This window comes from Heliconius melpomene, chromosome 14 (genome assembly GCF_056956725.1).
Source record: "Heliconius melpomene rosina isolate 202511_hmr_F chromosome 14, ASM5695672v1, whole genome shotgun sequence".
Classification (NCBI taxonomy): Eukaryota; Metazoa; Arthropoda; class Insecta; order Lepidoptera; family Nymphalidae; genus Heliconius; species Heliconius melpomene.
The window spans coordinates 7,278,022-7,301,970 of NC_140402.1; the positions used below are offsets into that span (position 1 = coordinate 7,278,022).

At 31.6% G+C, this 23,949-nt stretch overlaps 1 protein-coding gene across 2 annotated transcripts in view; it reads left to right on the forward strand.

Annotated features, from left to right (window-relative positions):
- Positions 1-23,949, forward strand: part of LOC146532226 (adipokinetic hormone/corazonin-related peptide receptor variant I-like) — a 55,587-nt gene that overhangs the window by 15,486 nt on the left and 16,152 nt on the right. For both annotated transcript variants that reach the window (XM_085197300.1, XM_085197299.1), the window contains exons 2-3: positions 22,343-22,709; positions 23,008-23,156. In XM_085197300.1, coding sequence (XP_085053426.1) covers positions 22,446-22,709; positions 23,008-23,156 — 413 coding nt within the window. In that variant the 5' untranslated portion in view covers positions 22,343-22,445. The remainder of the gene's footprint in view (positions 1-22,342; positions 22,710-23,007; positions 23,157-23,949) is intronic.

The following is a 23,949-nucleotide window of genomic DNA, read 5'->3' on the forward strand; positions in this document are numbered from 1 at the left end:
ATGACCTAGCCTTCGGGCGGCATAATATGAGTATGACCGACGCGAACGGGCGGATGACTTTGATGATTTTGTAAATTTTTATAGATTTTCGAATTACTATTATTTTTTATGTAATTATTTGCTGCTTATAATTAATTTATCTCAGTTCGGTTATCTATACCCATGTTATACACTTAAAATATCGTAATTTTAATCATTTGAGATTTTATTTAATATTGTTCGCAAAAATTAATAATTATTTAATATAGAAAAATGTTTAGTACGCGCGCACAGCAAACTTTAGGTTTTTTTTTCTAATATTAATAATTTCCTTTAGTTACTTTTACTTCTTTGGTTTGTTCATTTCGGTTACTCAGATATTTTTTCTAATAATAAATCTCCACTTATTATTATTTTTTAACTTATTTGAATGATTTAGGCTTATATTTTCGCGGGCGTAGCCGCGTCCGGGCCCACTAGTATCTTATAAAACAAAGTCGCTTTTCGTGTCTGTCTGAACTTTCTAACTCTTCTTCTTCTAAACCACCCAACGGATTTTTATGCGGTTTTCACCATTAGGTCGAGTTTTTCTCAGGGAAGGTTTATATATAGTTTATTATTTGTACCTTCCTATGTAAATTAACATAAATACGATAAATGTGTCTAAAGTCCCACCCGTTGAGACACTTTCGCGCATGCGCTGCTTTAATGGTAAGTACTACATGAAAATAATGTACTGGAGTATTATTCCTCTTAATAAGATCTACAAAAATTTTTTTTTTATCTTTTCAGGATAACGTGTAGTGATCATATTTCTGTCTAAAAATTGTAATTTCAATATATTTTTTATTGTGAGGGATATTTTTCCATAATGGTATTAATCCTTATCCTTTAAAATCCTTTATTAATTTTCTACGTTAAACGAAGATAAAATTTGCTGTTTACACTATTTCGAAATTGCGAATAGTTTTAGAGAAAAACGCATTTAATTGTTAACACATCACGCCGTTGACACATCACCTGTATCGAGCCCTGTTTTACTTATGCCTTACTCTCAGCATATGAATAAGTATATTAGTTACGTTGGCCATTTAATGTAGATCAAAACTGTCTTTTATTGTTTTTCATTTTAATAAGTACTTTAGAAGTTGTTACAATATCAAAACATCCTTGCTGCGAAACGCGCCTCGCGACGTTTTGCTTATACAAGCGCGTCATGAGCAGTCACCGGTGGTTCAGTGGCAGAATGCTCGCCTGCCACGCGGGCAGCCCGGGTTCGATTCCCGGCCGATGCATTCTATTTAATTTTTCTCACAGGCAGCTACGTAGTGCTTGCTTTTCATCAGGGACAGAATACCCTCTTCAGCATTAACCACAAGCTCGAAAAAAAAACCCGCCCGCTATAGAGGCATAGCAACGAAGATTTAGATGCGTTTGCACGTATTGGATAATTGGAGTTGAATGTATTATTTAAGCGCGATATATTTGGTTTCATATTTTTTGTAGTAGTTATTAGTAGGTAGGCTTTTGTTTATAATTTCTTCCGTTTAAAAATAGTCATTTAAATATATTTTAATAAGTACTTGAAAAGATTAGTAGCACAGATTTAAAATTACGGTACCTACTAAAAAATCATTGCCGAGTAAAACAATTGGAAAATCCTTATTGAAACTACGAAAATGCGGGTACCATTAGAGTTTAATTAATTTTCACATTATCTTAAGTGCTTTGCAAACATACATTATATGAATAATCCAGTAGTAAAAGCGGGCGAAGCCGCAAGGGGGTCGCTAGTATTCTATAAAAGCAGATCGTGTTATAAAACTTAAAGCTTATTAATTATACCACTTCTTTAGATTTAGATGTTCTCAAAAGTTAGTTACTAATGAACCTAATGAACGCCTTTGGCTAACATCGCTAAAACTTGGAGAAGATGGGTAATATACTTAATCTGTAGATCCTATATCCAATGCCTTATATTATGAAGAGGATAAAAGCTTTTCATTAAATAGTCTACTTCGTAATTTGTATAATTTCTTTGACGGCCGCTTCGAATTATATTTATTGGGTTCCAATTTTAATAATTAGGAACTTTAGTGATAGCAGTTTAGTAGAAAGATGTTTACAAGTGACTTTTCACAGCAAAACGAAGAAGTTATTTAAATAGATTCCGGCTTAGAACATACATAAATAAAATAAATAATCAATCTATCATTCCTAAGCGAGTATAGGCGTACAAGCATACAATTCAATACATACTCGTATGTAAAATACTTATTTTGTAATGTTTGAGCTTGTCTTTTATTTGTAAAAATATACTAAAACCTTATCACATTTAGTAACTGTATTAATTTAATTTGTTTTTTTTTTTCTATTTTTTGTTTAAATTAATTTATTTTTGTTTCTTCATTTTGTGCTATAATTAATTAATATCAATGATGGTGTAATAAAGTATTAAATAAATAATAAAAAATACGTTAAAAACATAAAATTATAATTTAATCAATACTTCCTCCCAAATTTATACCTTCTTACTTCTCTTTTGTAATATTTACTTGTATTGTACGTGCCAAATAATGTAGCTTATCGCGATATATGTAATCATTTATTGTATCAGCTACTTGAATTGTGTATACCTAATAAAATATCTTTTGTGTTGAAAGATATAAGCCTATATAACAACAACAAAAGGGCCAATACAATATAATAGGACATTTAGTCTCCCAAATAATCTAACTGCGGTCGGTCGCTAGGGGAACGATTACCCTTCATTCGAAATCGGGCCAACTATTGAGCCATTTCTTAGATAATTGTGTTCGAGAGACATATTATACAATGGATAGTACTTGAACTATTTTTTATAGAGATTTTTTTTATTTTTAATAGATAAATTAATTTTACACAGATACTATTAAAAATAAAACAATTAAGTTAATTGGCTTAACGTAACGTATATCTTGTGCATAACAATTTTAGATTCAAATGTACGGAAAGAAACTTTTAATATATCTATTATATATAATTAACCCAAACCATCACCACAGTGGTAAGAAATGTAATAACTCTACGTGGGCAGCAAGAGAGAGAGAGAACGGAACGGAAACGGAAACTTGATGGTTTATAGATTTTTACTAGCTAATGTCAAAGATATAAAAAATATATATGTTTATACTTTTGTGTTTTTTTTTTTAAATGATGGCAATAGATAGTATATAGGTGCAATGGAAAACTTTATATTTATAATTTTTTTTTAAATCTTAAATAATAATAAAATTATATTTGCAATATTCTCCACTTATGAACAAATAGGAAAGAACACCGGCAAATATTTAATGAGAACACTAATTATTTTCTCAAAACAAACATAGATAACGTACCCTACGGGTCACCTATGCGGACTTTGCTATATAACTGTATTATATCTCCAGTATTTATATTATTTATATTCGTGATTAATGAGTGGTAGAGACATGAGATTTGAGTGTATCTAAGATTTGAACCATTTAACCAGCTATTATTTATGTAAGTATGTATTTTAAGCTTAATTTTCTGAATTATTGATACTGACCTATCGCATTGTGGGACGGAGTGTTTTAGCACTAGGTTCCCTCTACTTACCTTGCTGTGTGCGGAATACAGCGTGAAGCTGATTTAATTTTTCGATTCATTAAATTTTACCTATCGCTAATATCGCGAAGATTAACCGGCCTCTCAGTAAGCCTCCTTCATTAAGGCTAGGCGGAGCTAGAAGTGTCATAAACCTGATTGAACACGTGTCACGTCCAGTGGACATCTTTAGGATTTCGCTAGCTTTTGACTGATGGCCATCAAGTGCTAGGGTCGACAATGCTAAAATTTGGAAGTTTTAATAGGAGTTTATCAGAACAGAGAGAAAATGATACCTAATTTATACATTTTATTATCACAAAAATGATTTGTTCCATTTGTTGCCACTGAGAGAAACCAAAAAAGTACCGGGAAAATGGAGGACCAAACGTTGAAATATATTTTCTTTAAGGTATTTCTTAAATTACCAGAATAAAATATATAAAACATTAAATATAAAAAATAAGAATTGAGGCCGTCGTAGCGCAGCGGCACAAGGGTGTGACTGTAACCCGACGGTTGTGGGTTCGATCCTCACTGGAGGAAGTGAAATATTTATTTACGTTTATATTTCCATTTCTTCGCTCTGGTGTCGAGGTAAAGCGCGGCGTTGAGTTCTGCCACTCAACACGCTATGGCTCCAGAATTCGGCAGAAAGTGTGGAAGGCAGTGTCTTAGCACTAGGTTCTCTCTGCTGTGTGTGGGATGGAGCATAAAGCTGATTTCATTTATTTTTAAGAAACAAGAAGAAGCTTTGTAAATAATTTATTTTATATTTCTTATTAAATCTTACCATAGATAGGTACGTCACATAATTTTATTAGTCGCATGCACATGCTTGTATGCATGCCTATATGCATATAATACAAAAAAAAGAACGTAAATCACAAAATGTTAAAAAATGTAACACAAGTAAAATTTCATACAAGTAAAGCTTTTAAGCTTTATTTTCGTGAAAAGTTGACATTAACAATTTTGCTTATCAAACGGAGAAGTTGGAAGAACTGTCTCGTTACTTAATACTGATTGCTTCGTGAAATTTGAGTTATTTTATTATGAAATGTCACAAGAACATCTTTAAGTCGTTAATTATTATTTACGTTAAAAGTAAACAAAAAGCTTCAGCTCAGCTTTGTCTCGACTAATCTACCCACCAACTCGATAATTGCAAAGAAATCAAAATATTAAATATTTAATTTCGTCGAGTGGGAATCGAACCAACAATCTGTCGTACAGTCATACTCTTGGTGCCCCTGCGCTCTCAAATAAATTATATGTGATTATAATATATATATATATATACTCGTATATTACAAGATAGTTATGGAAATTATGTTATATATATTATGTTAAGTTTCTTGAATTAGTTAAATTTCAATATTTATATTGTCCGTATGCTTAGGACAATCTAGATATCTACACATAGATCTTATGTATTTGTTTCGGAGATATAAACAACTATTCTATAGTCAGCGCGACACAATTTCCCGAAAATTGGAAATATCTCGAAAATTGGTCTGAAAGCGGGGAATGGAGTGTCTTAACATTAGTTTTGCCTTTTACCATACCCTACGGGATAAAGCGTGAAACAAAAATAAAATGGTAAAATATAATTTCATAAAATAACTGTTTTTGTTTATGTTCTATTAGAGAAAGGTTCACCTAAGGCGCATTTTTATCACTATATAGATTGAATTTTGTATTAGGGTACCTACTTACCCTTTTTTAAAATTTCTATATTAAAAGAAGGTCATTGACCTATCTAAACAGGGTTTGTTTTCATAGACATTTAGCTTAAATTATTTCTATACTGTCCCGTAAATATAAAATTGAAAAATATATAATAAGTGATAAATAAAAAAAAATTAGTGCTGATGTGTTTTTTAGTTTTCTTTAACGTTGAAAAGAAGGTGAAGGGAACTGAGTATCATTAATTACATTAACTTAAAAAAAATAAGCTAGGATTAGGTAGTTATGTTGTTTATAATAAGCCAGTAACAATTCCTTATGATTCGTTGGTCAATCAACAGAACAAGTAAACTTAAACTCTCTCTCTACTTAAATTATCTCTCTCTCTCTCCTTAAATTAGTCTAACTCTCAGTGAAAATAATATTATAGGCGTGGTTATTTTTTCTAAGAAAACTGTGCTAAATTGTTTTCTATAAACTTGTATTAAGAATGTTATACCTTTTTATTACCTCGTTACCAGAGCAATATAAAAAAATATCATTTCCTCGAGTGGGAATCGAACCCACTACCTGTCGCATTAACAATCGAACGCTTGTGAGCCGCTACGACTAGCCTCGTTACCCCTTAGTTACTATATTTATTATATACTGAGTATAACTTAATGTAATAGTTAATAGATATTGGAACACCTTAACCTCTAAGTAATCAAAAGTTTACTAAACTTTCAAAGTTAAACATCCCGCTAAATTATAAAATATACATATGTCTATATACAATTATACGATTTGATCGGTTTATATATTTGAATGGAACTAATTTAATTAAAGTTAGTTATGGAAGTAGTTGTCAGTTTTATAGGAAGCATTGAGTTTGTTTTAAAAATAAACAGATTTATTATGTGTAAAATAGAAATAGTACACACAGAAGTAGATTATTTAATAAAATATTCTAAAAAGAAATTTTATTACAATCAATAATAATTTCGAGGCAAAGCGTGGCGTTGAGTTCGGCCACTTAACACGCAATGGCTCCAGAATTCGGCAGAAAGTGGGGAACGGAGTGTCTTAACACTATGTTCCCTCTGCCTACCCTGCTGATACTGCGGGATACAGCGTGAAACTAAAAAACAAATGACATTAGCTCTAAAATTAGGGTGAGCAGCATAAATTAAGAAAGCGCTATCTACGAGTATAATATAAGCTATAATATAAGCTTTTAAAACCTGACAATATAATGGATTAAATTGTGATAATTTATATAGAAAATTATTTTAATTGATCAATATATGTTATTGAATCAAATATTAATAAATCTATTACTATGATAAAGACTTCAATAATAATATAAGGTGCAGCAGAAAACAACACACTTCATTGATAACCTATTATAAAATAGCTCTTGCTGTGTTTATTTTAATATATAATTAATTTTAAATAAATTATAATATAAAATATTAATTTACATATACATCATAAATAAAAATCAGCTCCACGCTGTATCCCGCACATAACAGAGTAAATAGAGGGAACCTAGGAACCTTGTGAGACACTCGGTTACTTATAAACATTCCCTCCCCCCTTTCCGCTGCATTCCGGTGGCGTATGTGGAACTCATCACCAGGCATTGCCTCGTCACTATAGAGAGAGAATAAATTACTATTTTATTTCCTCGAGTGGGAGTTGAATCCACAACCGGTCGCGCCTCAGTCCAACTCTTGTGCCCCTGCGCCGAGACTTGCCTCATCCTGTATATATTTTTTAGTTTTAATTCTTTAATGGAAAATAATGCTTATTTCTCATATGAAGAAGTTGTAAAGACTTTGCTCCTTCGAAAAAAGGGATTGTAATATTTGGACCGTTTATTTTGAAAGTGGTGTAAGTCCATTTTTGAGAAAAATGAGCTATCACGTAATTCATGCTTAATATAACGTAATTTTTTTATATATAACTAGTCCGTGTTTAATTACTCAAAAAAAACCCATGTTTTGAACAACTTAAAATCGGTCGGTAAATGAAATTGCATAATCATCGACATACTTTTACCTTTAATTTTCTCGAAACAAAAGAAAATGGACTTACACCACTCTCAAAATAAACGGTCCATTTGACCTTTAAAATTCTCACAATACTCTTTCCATAGGTACACATAACCTGTAACGTACAAGGGCCATCTTTTTAATTGTTGCCAAAGAATTTAATCAAATTCCTGACTATATAAGCTTTTAATCTTATAATAAAAGTTACGTTTATCGATTATACGTAATGTTAAGAAATTCCGTTTTCCATTTTCCGCCAACTTTAAGAGACAACGTGTTGAGTGGCAGAACTAAACTCGAGGCCGAAGCGAAGAAATGAAAATATTAACTAATTAATTTCCTCGAGCGAGAATCGAACCTACACCCTGTCGTGCTCCACGTTACAGTCACACTTAACGCCCCCTGCTCCATGTCTGGCCCCAATAACGTATAATGGATGATGAAACAAAATATCCAATTTTACTTTGTGGAGCTTTCAAAAGTTTATTAATCTTTTAAGCCGGTAATGTTCTTTAACATCTCATTGCTCATGACACTGGTTTTCATATCGAAGACCCAATATTTATATATTTCACTTATAGTTGACTTCTACTAAGTAGAGTTTTTCACTATAGTTTCGAGAGGAAGATTTGACCTACTTCTTATTACCTAATACCAATGTTTATTAATATATGAAAAAATTATATATATATATATATATATATATATATTTCAAAATTATTAATATAAATTATTTCATATATTAAATGTACAGGGTATTTGAAATCGAACTAAACATATATCTATACGAAAATCATAGAGGAAAAGAGCACAGAAAAGCTATCTTTCTACTGCAACAACGTAATAAATTTTGCTGTAGATGAAATACCTGAAAAGATGTTTGAAGATAGATTTCATTTTTTTTTAAGCTTTACTCTGTATCACGCATACAGCAGTGTAGGCAGAGAGTATCTGTAAAGATAGCGTATAGACACTCCGTTCCCATTAAGACACTTCCGTTACCCACTTTCCGCCGAAATTCTGGAAGCATTGCATGCTGAGTGGTGAAACTCAACGCTTCAAGAATAAAAAAAACTCTTCTTACCTTTTTATATATATGAAAAATGCATTTTCATATAAACATATATCTTATATACAAATTTGTTAGGGTCGATGTCGGAAGTGCGTATTTCAAATAAGGATTAACCGTGGCTTTTCAAAGGGAAATGAGGGCAATCTAATCTACACAATTTTACAAGTTGTGGGAGGATAGGGATAGCGTAGAGGAGTTTGGAGTTGGTACTTCGATAAACAGAACGATGAACCGATAAGTGTTTAGGCTTAGTGTGAACTTTACAGTTATAATTTGATATTAACAATTTCAAATGAATCTTAATCTCTTAAATTTTGTTAAATTAATTCCCAGTCAAAGGAATGGAATTTTTAATATTTCCACGCATTTTTCTTACGGTTTTACTATTACATTTTTTTCAGTTCGGTCACGCAGTGAAATCCCAATCTCTTCCAAGCCTGCCGTAAGGAACTTCGTTCCTACCTGGTGTCCCACGACACCACATTATAGTCATTATATATATATATTGCTATGATGTCGAGGCAAAGGGCGGCGTCGTCGAATCTCGCCATTCAACACGCAATGCTTCCAGAATTCGGTATAAGGTGGGGAAGGGAGGTGTCTTAATGATAACAGAGAGAGCGAGAGTTAACATTAGGTTCCCAGGTTCCCTCTGCCTACTATGCTACGTGCAGAACAGAACGTAAAGCTACAAAAAAAGTTTTTTTTTTTTTCAGATAATTACTGGCCCGTGGGTGTTGAATATGAAATCATTAATATACGATCAGAAACGGCCATATCTGTTTATGAAAATGTTGACTATAACATGAAATAGATAAAAGCGTTAGGAAAATACGTAATTGTCACCCACAATCTTGTCGTCAGCGTGACGTAAAGGAATCCTTTCTTGATAGTAGCACATATTATCCCAAGCATTTTGAATGAATTTGTATAGGAATTAGTATAAAGCGAGCAACTACTCTTCTGTTGAATTTATATAATGTATTCAGCCAAGTGGAAAATGTAGATAATTTTGATTATTATGTTCATTTGTGTTACCAACTTTTATGTGTAGATGAAGGTGTAGATAGAGGGAGCCTAGTGTTAAGACACTCTGTTCCTTACTTTTCGCTGAATTCTGGAGGCATTGTATGTTAAGTGGCGGAACACAACGCTGCGCTGTGCGACACCAGAACGAAAAAATGAAAATATAGATTATAATAAATATTTAATTTCTTCGAGTGGAGATCGAAATCGACGACTGGCCTCATATTATGTATTTGATAGTAAATAAAAAAAATCTTTAAGCTACGGCCAAGAAAGGTTAACGGGGGACAATAGAAACGCGATCTAAATGACATTCGTTCACTAAATTTGTTTACTTAATGCACGTAAACGAATCCTAATTCCAAATTAATGTAACTAATGCCTTATTGTGTTTCGAGGGCGATGACACCATGGCTTTTTAATTAAAATAACAATTAATTTATTACTAAGAATTTCTTATATCTATACCTCTGAGATGTTTTCTTAAGCAGTCTAAAACATGTCCTCTGAAGTTCATCTTTCATTGAACTTGTTTTGACAGCTGTCATTTATTGTATATTGTGATGGAAAATAAATTGCCTATATCGTATTAATATTAGTTACTTATATACATAATCATAATTATATTGGATGTAAATATGAAAAATCAAGGTATTAAGTATTTTTGCCTCTAAGCTATTATAATCTGAATAACAAGCATTTTCAAATATGGTTGCCTTTAGGGCTTTGACCGTAAATACTTTCAACGTAAATTAGTTTAAAGAATACATTTAAAAAAATATTGATTGATAAATTGCATTTTTAAATATTATTAATATTTTTATTTCTTAGTAACGAGGCAAAGCGTGCGTTCTGCCACCCAAGACGCAATGTCTGCAGAATTCGGCGGAAAGCTAGGAGTGGGGGTGCTTTAGACCTAAGTTTCACATGGTCTCTCTGCCAATCCTGCTAAGTGCAGGATGTAGCGTGATGATAAAAAAAGACCATTTTAGTTATTTTTATATATAAACTATTTTGTTTTTATACAAACACTACTATTTTTCATTCCAAGCATTGGGTGCAGAATATGAGACTGGCTTGACATAATATCTTCCATTACAATTAGATTCCACATAAAAGATCATCACTTCTTTAATTTTCTCGGTTGTAGATTGTCGTTCAGCTCCGAAGTGCGATAGTATGGTCAGTGTCCCAATTAACAACGCATTAAGTATTATCTAAATGAGTGAAAAACAACAGAAGTACACAAAATGTATGTTATCTTCTTGAAAGGTCAAAATCTGACTCGCGCTCTGATATGCGTATTTCGTTAAATTAACTAAGTTCACAAAATAATTTTATTTTTAATTGAAGTTTATTTGAAAAGAATGTCGTGGCGTAGCGGTAAAGCGTAGGACAGTAAGCGCGGTAGTTCTCGATTCGATTTCCACTCAGGTAAATAATATTTTCACTTGTTTATTCTAGTAACAAAACAAAGCACGGATACCACCACTCCAAACGCTATGCCCTTTGAGAAACATATTTCATTCCATTCTTTTATTTTAGAATTCCGTATCTCAAAAAGAAGAAACGGGTTTTAGATGCTTTAGTTGTTTGTTAGAGTAAAATATTATTTAATATTTTTTTCAAGAAATGTTTACAATTTTAACATTTGACTAACTTTATTCGTTTATTTAGCATTTTATGCAATGCAATGACGACTGTCTTGAGGTATTTGCATATTTATTACTAATTTTTTGAGCTCCGCTCTTCACTTTCCGCAGAATTCTGGATGCATCGCGTGTTTTGATTTAACGTAGCGCTTCGCCCCGACACGACACCAGAGCGAAGATACGAAAATATTAAATGTTTGATTACCTCGAGGGGGATCGAACCAACAAATATTTATTTTTAATATTTGACATTAAAATTGCAAATTTTATACTTTATATCTTTGAACGTAAATTAAAAATGTTTAATTTATTCTAATCCTATAGACATATTCTAGGCCTTTTTTCAGTGGCTTAAATGAATTCATGGAACGAGACAGGAATTACGTACATAAGACGTGTTGCGTAACACAATAGACGGTATACTAATATTATAATATGTAGATTATAAATTTACAAGCATGAGAGCCTCTAATTTATAAGATAAAAGCTTAGTAATATTAGTGGGACATTATTAGTAAATCATTTAAAAGACATGATATTTTATATACTAATTTACTGTTTTTTTTTCATTTACCGTAGCTACAAGCTATGGGGTTAATAAGAGCTAAGTTAAATTTAGAGTTTGGTTTTTAATTTAGAATTTTATATTTATAATATGAATTATATACTCGTATATTATATACATCTCCCATTCTTCTGTAGTTGAAGCCGAAAACTACGCATAACTTACCATTTAACTTGGCTCTTTTTTCACATTCATGTTTTTTACCTCCATACCTCTTACTTAAAAGACTTATAGGACCACTTTATTGAAGTGTTATCTTTACATTAATAAATAAGTTATTACTAATATATTAATCATTAATACGCCGATATTTAGCTTTTCGCTTTTAAAATCGCTTTGTTTTCCGACGTTCTTTTATCTTATCTTCATGCTTAACTATTTTACTTGCACGAATTTGACAAAACATTGTTTCTGACCAAAGCCTTTTTATGGATCTAGCCAAAGTCTAAATGAAATGCGAAATTCTATCCATATCTACGTTTAATTTCGATTAGGTCTACACCAAAAATAAAAATAGAACCTATTATCTTCAAAGTATTCAATCTCTAGGGTGTTTACTGTAATTGAATGAAGAAATCTCAAAACCTTTAGCAGACCGTACATTGCAGGGTCACCCGAAGGTTAGATGTCGTTATATGTCAACAGTCATCGTTAGTGTTGAATGCTGTCGGCTATCGGGAAATCGCTATTAAAGCATATTGTTGACTATTTGTTTTTTTCTTTATTTTTCTACATGTTTTCTTGCAAATGACAATAGTTTGTTTTTCCCAGATAAGGGGGGTTTTACGATCAATATACTCGTGAGGTCATTGTTTGATGGACAATTTGTATAATAAATACAAAGTTCACAGATATAATGTATTATTTACATTTTTTTTTATTACATTTTACCCTAATTATGCTAATTGCTTATTGTTTCTTGTTTTCATTAATATTATATTAATAATGATATAATATATTAAATTTAAAATGTATTATTGGCTACAATTTATGTAGCCTGTAGTTTTGGATAAAGGGCCCGAGTACCGGCACCTAGTATTTAGACATTCCGTTTCCCATTTACAGCTGAATTTTTGAGGCATTGTGTGTTGAGTGGTGGAACTCAACGCTGCGCTATTACTTGGTACCGAACCCACAACCATCACGCTTACAGTTACATATACCAGCCAGGACGATCTTAAAATTATAATTTAAAATGTTAACTTTATATATCTATATCTGTTAATAGAGCCTCAATTTAACATATTGACATTTAAACTCGCAAATATTTATTTCCTTAGAGAATTGTAAACCTACCCGTTGATTCGCATCGGGAAACATCAAGGGCGAGAGACAGTTTCGTTCTCAGAAAAGAGGAAATTTGTTAAATATCATCGAACAAAATCTTCAATATAATATATAGAGATAAGAATAAATGTATTTTACGTACTTCTTTCTTCTTTCTTTATATAAAGCACATCTGTCGTAGCGCCGGTAATTTGATTGTAAACAATAATTAAAGCGTCATTGCAAGTACCTAGTATTTGCCTGTTTGTTTCTTGTAATGTAAACCAATACGAAAAGTCTCTACGGACGTAGGAATAAAGAATAGTGTAAAATATTAATACATGTATGTATGTTCCATATCATCTTATTACTTGAAGAAAAGCATTTTATAAAAAGCTTTTAATTCGTTTCAAAAGAATTAAAAATGTTGTAGGTTCAATTCGCACTCGGTAAACTACGGTAAGCTGAAAAAGGAAGAAAAAATAAAATGAAATTCTACATTGGTACAATTTTTACCTGTAAAATCAGTTAAGGTGACAAATAATTTTAATTAATTCGTAGTATGTTCACGTTTACGGAACTTTTATTTTAAATATTATTTGCCATTATTATTTTAGTAATTGTACCTATATATTTTTTTACCTGTTAGTTTGTTTAGTAATTGTACCTATATATTTTACAGATATAAATTTTAAACATATGCACTATAAAATCTGATTTCTCCGATTTTTTCGTACCCTCGTATTATTTTCACCTGTTGCCCGGCCTTCGTAGGTCACAACGACCTCAGTCCAATTTGCTTCAGCTGGGCACCCGAGTCCGATAACTTTTGATTGATAGGCTTTAGACACATAATGACAAGTGGGGTGAGGGGGTTTGCTACTACCATAATAAATAAACATTTTTGTATATAATATATATATTTTATTTTCCTTTCTTTTTATACCACATTTCTTGTTGAATATCGCTAATGGCATAACTTAAGTAGATTAAACTTAAAGGGTTTAAGTTTAATCTACTTCATCAGTATATCAAGCGTTAAAATTGGTGATGTTTTGATATCTTTGTTGTTTTCGTCTAAACTTAGCGAAAACAATAACAAATAATATAAGTATTGAAATTTGCTTGATTAAGAGCCCCAGGCGGAAATAGAGTTGCTTTTACAACTCTTGTAAAAGCAACTCTATTTGAAAACTTGTTGTTTAACCTTAACCTTAACCTCTATGGTAGATCAAGTTCGGATCCTACTCGCCTCTATCGAGGGTTCCGTACCAATTTCAGTATCATAGATTGCAACAAAAATTATAGGTATATACTCTCTGTCTTATAACTCTCTCGCTCTGCCATCTTCGGATAACGCTGATGTAGAAGCTTGTTTCTTTTGTGCTATAAGAGATCGATAACTTGAATTATTGATACCTCCTTGTAATTTCAAGATAAATGGTCTCGACAGACAAAAAACTACGTGATTCTAAGAGGGTTCCGGTTTTTCCTTTTGACCCTTAAAACTTGTGTATAAAAGAGTAAAAAATGTAATAATGTGAATTATTGTTATAGTCTTAAAATCTAAATATATGATCGATTATTTGGCACACAGTAGACGTTTCGACTTTCAAACATTTTTAGAAATAACAGAAAAGTTAATTAATTGAATAAACTTTGTTCTTGCAAAATTCTGAAGTAGTCAGAGTAAATTTAATAATATAGATACATTATTTCGGTATTATATTTTACTATTTCTAGATATAGAGTGGAATGGTGGAATGCTATGTCGTACTTATCATAGACATATAGTAAATCGCGGCGTTGAGTTCCGCCACTCAACATGCAATACTTCCAAAATTAGCGGGAAGTGGCAAACGAAGTGTCTTAACACTACGTTCCCTCTGGATACCCTTCTGTGTGTGGGATACATATTTTTTAATAATGTACATATAAAAAAATATGTTAAATTTTAAGAACCATTATTTCTAACCCAACAAGGTTTTTTTAACATAAAATAATAAACATATGAGTAAATGATGTATTGGTGCCTGCTAAGGGATATCATATTTTTCATATATAAAATAAATTATTATGGCACATATTTATGTCCCTATTTTTTTTCACGTTGAAATATAAACATAAAACGATTCATCATACGAATTTTGTTACTTGCGGTTACTAAAGTTTCCAAGTATTACAATCTTCAAAGAAACACTGGATTCAAAAAACATATTAAATGTCTCATTTCAAAGCTCATTTTGTATTATAATATACAGAGAGAGTATTTGAGTGCTTTTGAAAATTTTTTTTTCAGCCTAGGGTTGTGTTGAGACCCTCCGCCCCCCACTTTCTAGGCCAAATTATTATTCTAAAGACACGTCAAGCCGTCAAGCACATGTTACATAGGCACGAGTGGCATAGGGAACCTAATGTTCCCATTATCAAATTCAACTGTTGAATCTTTTCAAAATTCAGTCTGTTTTTTTTTGTTTTTTTGTCTAGATTTTATTATTATATTTGGCCTTCATAGGCTGGGAACATAATAAATATTTTCTTCATATTATTTATATATATAGCTAAAACAGCTAATTATCTTAAACATATACTGATAATGATAGTAATTAAGCTTCGTTACTAAATAAATATAGTTCCTTTGATGTCTAATTGTAAGGATTATAGCGTTATATGTCATTAACATAGCATTATTATACGTGAATGTGAAATATTAATAAACTCCTAACCCTCATTCTCCTATTATTATTAATTTACCTTTGAGGAAAAGGTCGTATATGGCTACATTTTTCGTAGTTTTCGACTGAAATGAAATAATGTAAGTAGGTGTTGCGTATAATACTGAAATAAATTTAAATCTACAAAAGCACAACCCATGGGATAATTTTTCAAATATTTTTGTAAATAAAAAAATCTTAGTATGTTTGGATATTATTACTGTAACTTAGCGCTTTTTTATTATACCTAGCCATAATCAATATATAACTATTAAAAAAAAGTTAAATCCTTGCTCCATAACAGCCTCAAAAACCTCGAGTCAACACGCAAAATTCGGCGAAAAATAAGAAATGGAGGTGTCCTAATGGGAACGGAGAGTTTTAGTATTGGATTCCCAGGTTCCCTCTGCCTTCCCCTATATGTGTAATATATAGCGTAAAACTGTAATCAATACTATAAAACATATAATTTTATAATGTCTTACCTACCTTTTATATGAAATCCAAAATGTTAGCTAACATAACAATGCTCCTTAATTAGCATTTGATACATCTATCTCTATATGGAACGTTCAGGTCTCTTCAAGTTATTTCAATTATTAGAATTACTAATATCGCCTACATATTGAAAACATAATTAAAATTACTTTATTGTAGCTATATTATATATAATATACTGGTATTTATACTAGTTCTGGTCTGGTGGTACTAATTCTGGTACTTATAATAGACTGGTTTTAAAATCTTTTCTGTTCCATATTATTGTGAAAATTTTCATCCGAAAGTATCATAACAATATTGTATATTTATGATGTGGAATTTTGTATCGAAGCTAAGGAAATGCAACCTTGGACGTTTGATCCGAAAATTCCTGTAATACCTCGCGATTTATCTCCTTTGTTGTCTTTCAAGTAATATTTATAAGCAGGTGGAAATAATCCTTTATTAAATGATTGCATTAACTTTGCTAAAGACCACTAGTGCAGGCGCTTGGCACCAGGGAACAGGAACAGGTTGGGGTTTCTATTCCCATCAAGGAAATGAAATAATTAATATTTTCATTTCCTGACTCTGGTGACGAGGCAGAGTACGGAAAGTGGGGAACGTAAGTGTTTAACACTAGATTCCCTCTGCCTGCTATCTTCAGGAAGCAATTTTTTTTCATAACAGGGCTTCCCAAGATAAAAGCTTTGCTTAGAAAAATGTGATATTTAATTTTCATATAGTAAAAATTTTAAATCTGGGATAAAAAAAAATAAGATTTTTCAAATATATTACAGAAATACACATTTAATATACCTACATTTTTGCTATTAGACTAAAAAATTTACATTAAAAATGTAACTCCATATACTATGTAAATTATAAGATGACTAATAATAATCAGTATTCAATTTTCCTATTAATTACACTATCGCGTTAGGAGACAATTACGAAATCTGTCATCACCCTTGTTTGTTATTAACATTAACAGACCTTGGCATACATTCGCTTAATAAATAAAAGCAAGCATTATTTTACCATTACAAAATTAAGGGGTTCGTAGATTTAAAAAACCGGATAAGCGCGAGTCGGGCTCGTCTACCGAGTGTTCCGTACAAGAATTGGATATCTCGAGCTTTTTCTGAAATTCCGGATTCAGGAGGATTAGGATCACTTGAACTAGCGGGTTAAATACTAAATTTTGCCCGTCTTGCAAGGCTATTACTTTTTAGGATTTAACCACAAATAAATCATTTTCATGGTTTTTCCTGAACTGTAAATGCTAGCTGCCAAATTTCATAATTCTAGGTTAACTGGAAGTACCCTATTAATTTTAATTCCACTTATAGTGTCGAAATACGTGTTTTTTGCTATATAATAAATATTTAATTTCCTTGATTGGGGATCGAACCTACCCTGTCGTGATTTGTGCTACTGCGCTACGACTGGCCTCAAATATAATCACTTCTCTTTTTGAACTCCATTGATTCAAACTGCTAGCTAATGCGTGCAATCAAAATGTCTTAATTATGTCACCACAATAAATAGATTGCGGATCGGTAATCATAGCCTAGGGCGCCCTTCAGCTCGATGGACCGACGACCTGACGAAGGACTGGATGCGGAAGGCCGAGGATCAGGAGCATTCGCGCACCTTGGGAGAAGCCTATGTCCAGCCTGGCCTGAATAGGCCGATTTGATTGATTGAATAAATAGAATTCCTGTATGGTGTGTGCAAATATAATTAAAGTTAAACGAGAACAATATGAGCAAAGACCTTAGGGCATGCTCCGTATTGCTGCCGGCGCGGCCGTCCCTTTACGAAAATCATATTGGACTGGTAAATAAAGAAGTTTCATCTACTTTCTTCGATATTATGTACGTATTAGGTATAAATGTATACAGGTAACTCATATACCCAGAGACTTTCAGCATTTAATAATAAAATAATCAAATAAAATAATGCAAATATAATGCATACCAACAAGCTTTGTGAGGAGGAGGTGTTTCCAGGATTGCAGGTTCGATCTATCTGGGACCTAACCAGATTCTATATCTGCCCATTTTTTATACAAAGATAAGCCATATATATGTATAAAATATTTGTATAAAATAAAATGATTAAAAAATTCTCGTTACAATTTAAAGAAAAAAAAATCTGTATCTAAGACCTAAAGAAGTAATACATCTAGGAGTAATAATAAAAGGAACTTGATAGATTCTTTCGTTACATTTTATATTTCTTTCCTCAAGTATTTAATACTACTTTGGAAGCTCAGCTGAGCCTATGTTATTCGTTTTTCCGCGTCAATGCTTTCTTCACGATACGTACCTATTTATCTGCTTTCTAAATACCCAACAATAAAAATACCTACGCAGTATGGTATAAATAAGAAATATATAAATCCTTTAAAACTACTTGATAATTGACTAGAGAATTGTATAAATGTCTTGTATGTACGAATATTTTTCTTTTGTTCCAAGAAAATTGGATTTTTTTCAGTTTCACGCTCTATCCCGCACAAATATAAGTTAAATATAATTATAAGTGAAATATAATTTCTCAATTCGTACCAGTTTTTATTTAATATTTCATGTTTATTTTATTTGAATCGGTTCACAAATAAAATGTTATATCAATATAAATCAATATAATGTAAAAAAAAATACAGTCGAATTGATAACCTCCTTTTATTATGGAAGTCGGTTAAGAATGCGTGTATTTTTGAATTGGAAAACTTTAGCTATATTTAGTATGGATATTGTCTTTAAAATGATAATGTTATTAGATTGCGAAAGTAAATGATATGAGAAAGTGAACTGTGTAGTACAAGCGGACACTTGTGAAGCGGAGACCGGGGGCACTACTAAACAATATAATGCCATAATTTTTATTACCGTTTTCTTCACGATTTATCTATAAATAAGAATATAAAAAGACTTCTAAATAACGACTTGTAAGTACTAATCAGCATAATGTTGTTCACTTCATAAATTTTTTTTTGTTGTAAATTCTTTGAAGTTAAAGAAAGCATGTACTTTATAATTGGGTTCGCTTTACACCAGGTTTCATATAACAGTATAAAAGTTTTTGTTAATGTGAAATAAATTAAGTATATTATATTAATTCGATTTTTATTTTTTAACAATTATAAAAGACTGTTCTTCTATCTTTCTCCTGATCCTTAAATATTGATGTTTTTCTAAGAAAAAGATTAATTGCAATGAACGATCGTAATAATTGAACATTCGTCTTCAAATGCAATGCTAATTTGCATATAAAAGACGAATGTTTCATTTACTGTTTTTGAAATTATCTATTACAAAATTAATAATTCTTGTAATTTGAACAATAATAGTTAGCATGTAGATATTAATTCGGAAGGAAAGTAAGAACGGAGTGTCTTGATACTCCGTTGTTTCTGTTTATTTTGCTTTAAGGGAAAAGACGAACCTAAAGCTCAAAAAAAACTGATGATAGCATTACAATGAACGTAAATGTTGATCTTTCAATAAAAATATAGCGGAAAATTAACACGGATTGTGAGACTAAGAGGAAATTGTGCATTCATTTTTATATTTTAATCTTATAATATTTTATATTTGCTTTATTTATAGCTTTAGGCGTAGGGCAGAGCTCCTTTGAAGTCCGATTTCATTATTTAATAGAATATGAATTTCATATATCATCATCGTAAATCAAGCGAAAGATATGAAAAAATATTGAAGTAAAAAGATTCTTAGTTCTTAAGATATGTTCTTATAATGGAAAAACAAATATTTAGTGGACTTAGTAATTGATATTTGGAAATTTTTGTTTTATTAAAATTCATTTGGACGACGCGACGTTGCGGTAAATGTCAGCCGGTAACAGCCATTAAAAGTAAATTGATTTATGATCACATTATATTTTTTATATCTTGTGTCTTAAAAGAAATATAATAGAAAAAGTTTAATTTATTAAAATAATATAAAATTATAGTTGTTGATTTATAATAATGGCAACACTTACAACAGAGCCTCTATTTGTATAAAAATTAAATATATACGAGTAAAAATCAAACTACAAATAATAGGTTTAGCAGTTAAAACCAGTAATCCCAACAGGCCCTTAAATTAAAATAATTGAACAAATAAAAAGATTTAAGAAAACGTTAATACCTTTGTAAAGGTAAAGAGAAAGCAAAGAATAAAATTCAATTACAATATGCAAATGTCAAATAGACTATCTGACAGTATCAAGGGCATGACGCCATTGAAATAGGAACGTAAGGGTGCACGAGTGTACAGACTATAGATACGACTAAAGAAAGGGGTGTATACTATAGATATTTTGGCACAATATTTGGAGGTGTAGACTATAACTATAGGTGTTCTCTATTCTCCATATATGTACGTAAATAGGAGATAAAAAATTAATTGTAATATATAGAGCAGCGTTTTTAGTATTTGTTTCAGCTTCAATCTGTATCCCGCATGTAGCAGGGTAGCCTGAGAGAGCCTAGTGTTAAGACACTCCGCTCTCCACTTTCCGTCGATTTTTTGGGGCATTGAGTGTTGAGTGGTGGAACTCAACGCCGCTGCTTTTAATATATATGTAATATTAACTTGAAAATAAATCAATAAGCTTTTAGGCAAATTGAGTGGTAACAGTAAAATGAGCCACTCCACTCATAATTCGACAAATATTGAAAGCCTTTTGAAACCCTCTTTATTCATTCGGAAAACAGAAGCCGTATATATTGTGGAACATTGGATTTAAGCTAAAATTCACCTGAAAAAATCCATCATCGCATTGGTATTGAATATCTTTTGTTGTTTCCTAATAAGGGAACGTTCAATAGGTCTTATTGTCCGCTGTACGCTCAAGTTCAGAAGTATTTGTAACTTCACCATGGGAGTAGGAATAGGGGCCCCGGGTGGTCCATGTCCACACAAGAATAATTTTATGCCCACCCCACTAATATTACTAACAAAAAATATACCCTGAAGAATTAAAAAAATGCCTTACGAACATATCTGTTCAAAGCTAAAGTCTATTCTTCTATGAAATCTAACAACCTATAAAATAAACGGTACTCTGTCATAACAAGTATAATTTTAATTGAAGAACTTCAGCCTTAGGCTACTTGGTTAAACATTCAAAATTTAGACTTCGTGAAAATAAACGTTATATTTACATAATTACAAAATAATAAGGTTTTAATAAAACTATTTTACAACCTTGGAAAATTGGGTACAACGTGTGGATGTTAAACGTGACCAATGTGTTCGATTCCTGGACGGCCGATAGAATTATAATTTATTAATATTTTCATTTCGCTCTGGTTACCATGGCAAAATTCGGCGTTAAGATCCACCATTCGCAAAGCCTTAAAAAATCGGCGAAACTAAAAGCTAAACATATAACTAGATAAAATATTAACTCCATTATAATTACACCATTAAAAGATTTTATTTTGACTAAATCGTCTGTACTCGTCGTCGATGTTTTGTCAAGCCTTCAAAGTTTTGAAGAGTAAAGTTTGCTAGGACTCCCTTAAGTACTTTCACTGTGAAGATGGCACAGACAACGAGTTATCAGTTTATAGTGTCGTTCAGTTAGATAGAATTGTATATAGAAATTATTTTTATTTAGGTATGAATTTTATAGGATTTTATCTTTTTATGAAGCTGTCAAGGCGCGGTGGTGAACAGTCTGGCTCTAAATACGACGGTTGTAGGTTTCATTTGGGGAACGAATTGTTTTTAATTACTTGCTCTAGCAAGAAGTTAAAAAGAACAGGGCGTTGAGATCTGCCACTCAAAACGAATTATTTAAAAAATTGAACAAAAGACAGAAGAGTAAGACGGAGTGCCTTAACACTAGGTTTCCTCAGAGCTTTTTCTTCTTTTATTCATATAGAAGAGAAATGTCTCTTATTTCATGATATTGTTTTAATATTGTAACAAAGGATAAAAGCTGCCTAAACAAATGACTGCAGATTTTTCCCTATTTCTCACACATAACGAATAGCCTTATAAGACCAGACCTTACATGTAGGATTCGGGGTAACATTTTATTATTGAATTTCAGTAATGAAACTTTCAGCTTTCTATTTAACAAATACTACTCTTACAAAGTTTCTTCTATAGTTCCAGTACAATTTTTCTTAAACACTAGCAATAAAAAAAAATTACATACTAGAAAACATTTAGGCTTTCATTGTTACAAAATAGAATCCTAAAAAAATAACACACTCTTTTTTGTTTCAGGCCATTCAGAAAAATTTGATTCATAGAAATGTTTGCGGAAAGCCGGTGTTACGTGTCCCATATGAATAAGATTTTAGTATAAGACGCTACGAAGTTAACAAATATGGATATAGACGAGAAAGTTTCGGGGCCTGGGGGGGCCTCGCAAAAAAACTGGACCCACTGGAACACCAGTAATGAAGAATTACCTTTGGAAATGCGTTTCAACCATGGACATATGGTGTCAATAACAGTGTATAGTGTTTTAATGATGATATCTGCTGCTGGGAACCTAACGGTACTCTCACAGTTAGTGAGAAGACGAAGAATGGGTAGAGCGAGTAGACTTGATGTTCTTTTAATGCATCTGGCGGTAGCCGATCTTATGGTAAGCTTTGGTTCCGATTTCAGCTTTGATTTTTATTTCAAGTGTATATTTTCTATTTTTTAAATGTTATTTTCTCATTTAGGAAAATTTCAACGTAGCGGGATAAGAACCCGTGCCTCTTAGAAAGGTTGAACAGCTTCCAAGAGGCGGAGAAAGAGTTCCTCGTTATTTGTTTATTTTCTATTTTATTATTTACAGTGTAATGTTTTGCTAATAAAATTTCTAAATTTTTCTTTAGTAATAAAACGTAAATAAGCAACCTGTTTATTGATAAAACTGTAACAGTGTAATACTCCAGGTGACATTCCTGATGATGCCGTTGGAGATCGCGTGGGCGGGGACGGTGCAGTGGCTGGCCGGCGACCTCATGTGCCGGCTGATGATGTTCACACGGACCTTCGGGCTGTACTTGTCGAGCTTCGTCCTTATATGTATCGCGATTGATAGGTATATATTTTTTTATTGTTTTTAATCGATTTCTGTAATACTACTATCTGTGATTAATATTACATTACTATAGTAAATGAAATTCTTAAATTCTACCGTCGTCCATTACAATCTCGACTAACTGTAGGTTGTGGGTTCAAATTCGCACTGAGGAAAATGTTTTTTTTATCTCCCTGCTCTGTTAAAGTAACGAAGACGACGCAAAAAAGCACGACAATAAGCTAGCTGTACCAAAATGTTACTTTGCTATAGAAATTAGAAATTGCTATAGAAATTAGAAAATCTTTCGAGTTGCTGTCCCGATACTCGAATTAGGACAAAAAATTAAGTGTCTTCGCAGGTGGTCTTCTTACTCTAAAAAAAAACAAGGACTTTACCCTTTTTCCATATATGATAAAAGTCTATTTAATCTCACAATTTAAGTAACGACCATTATATATATTAGATTTGTATATAATGTGGATAGTTGGATAGCCGAGAGCAATAACGTTTTATTATAGTTACGAATTGCTTCAAAACTCTCTCGAACAAGAATTATTAAGATATTTTGCCCGAGAAATATGATTTCTTATCGCATTATATGTAATAACCGTGAGTATTACTGTAGGGTAATACATATAATAAATTCTTTTTAAATTGTAATATATCACGAAACCACTAATGTTTATGTGTAGGGTATACTATAAAAACATTAATATTTAGAACTTTAAAAAACTTTTTTGAGTAATTTACTATTCCTTAAATTTAATTTGCTAATATAACTATATTTATTTATTAAACTATTAATTATATA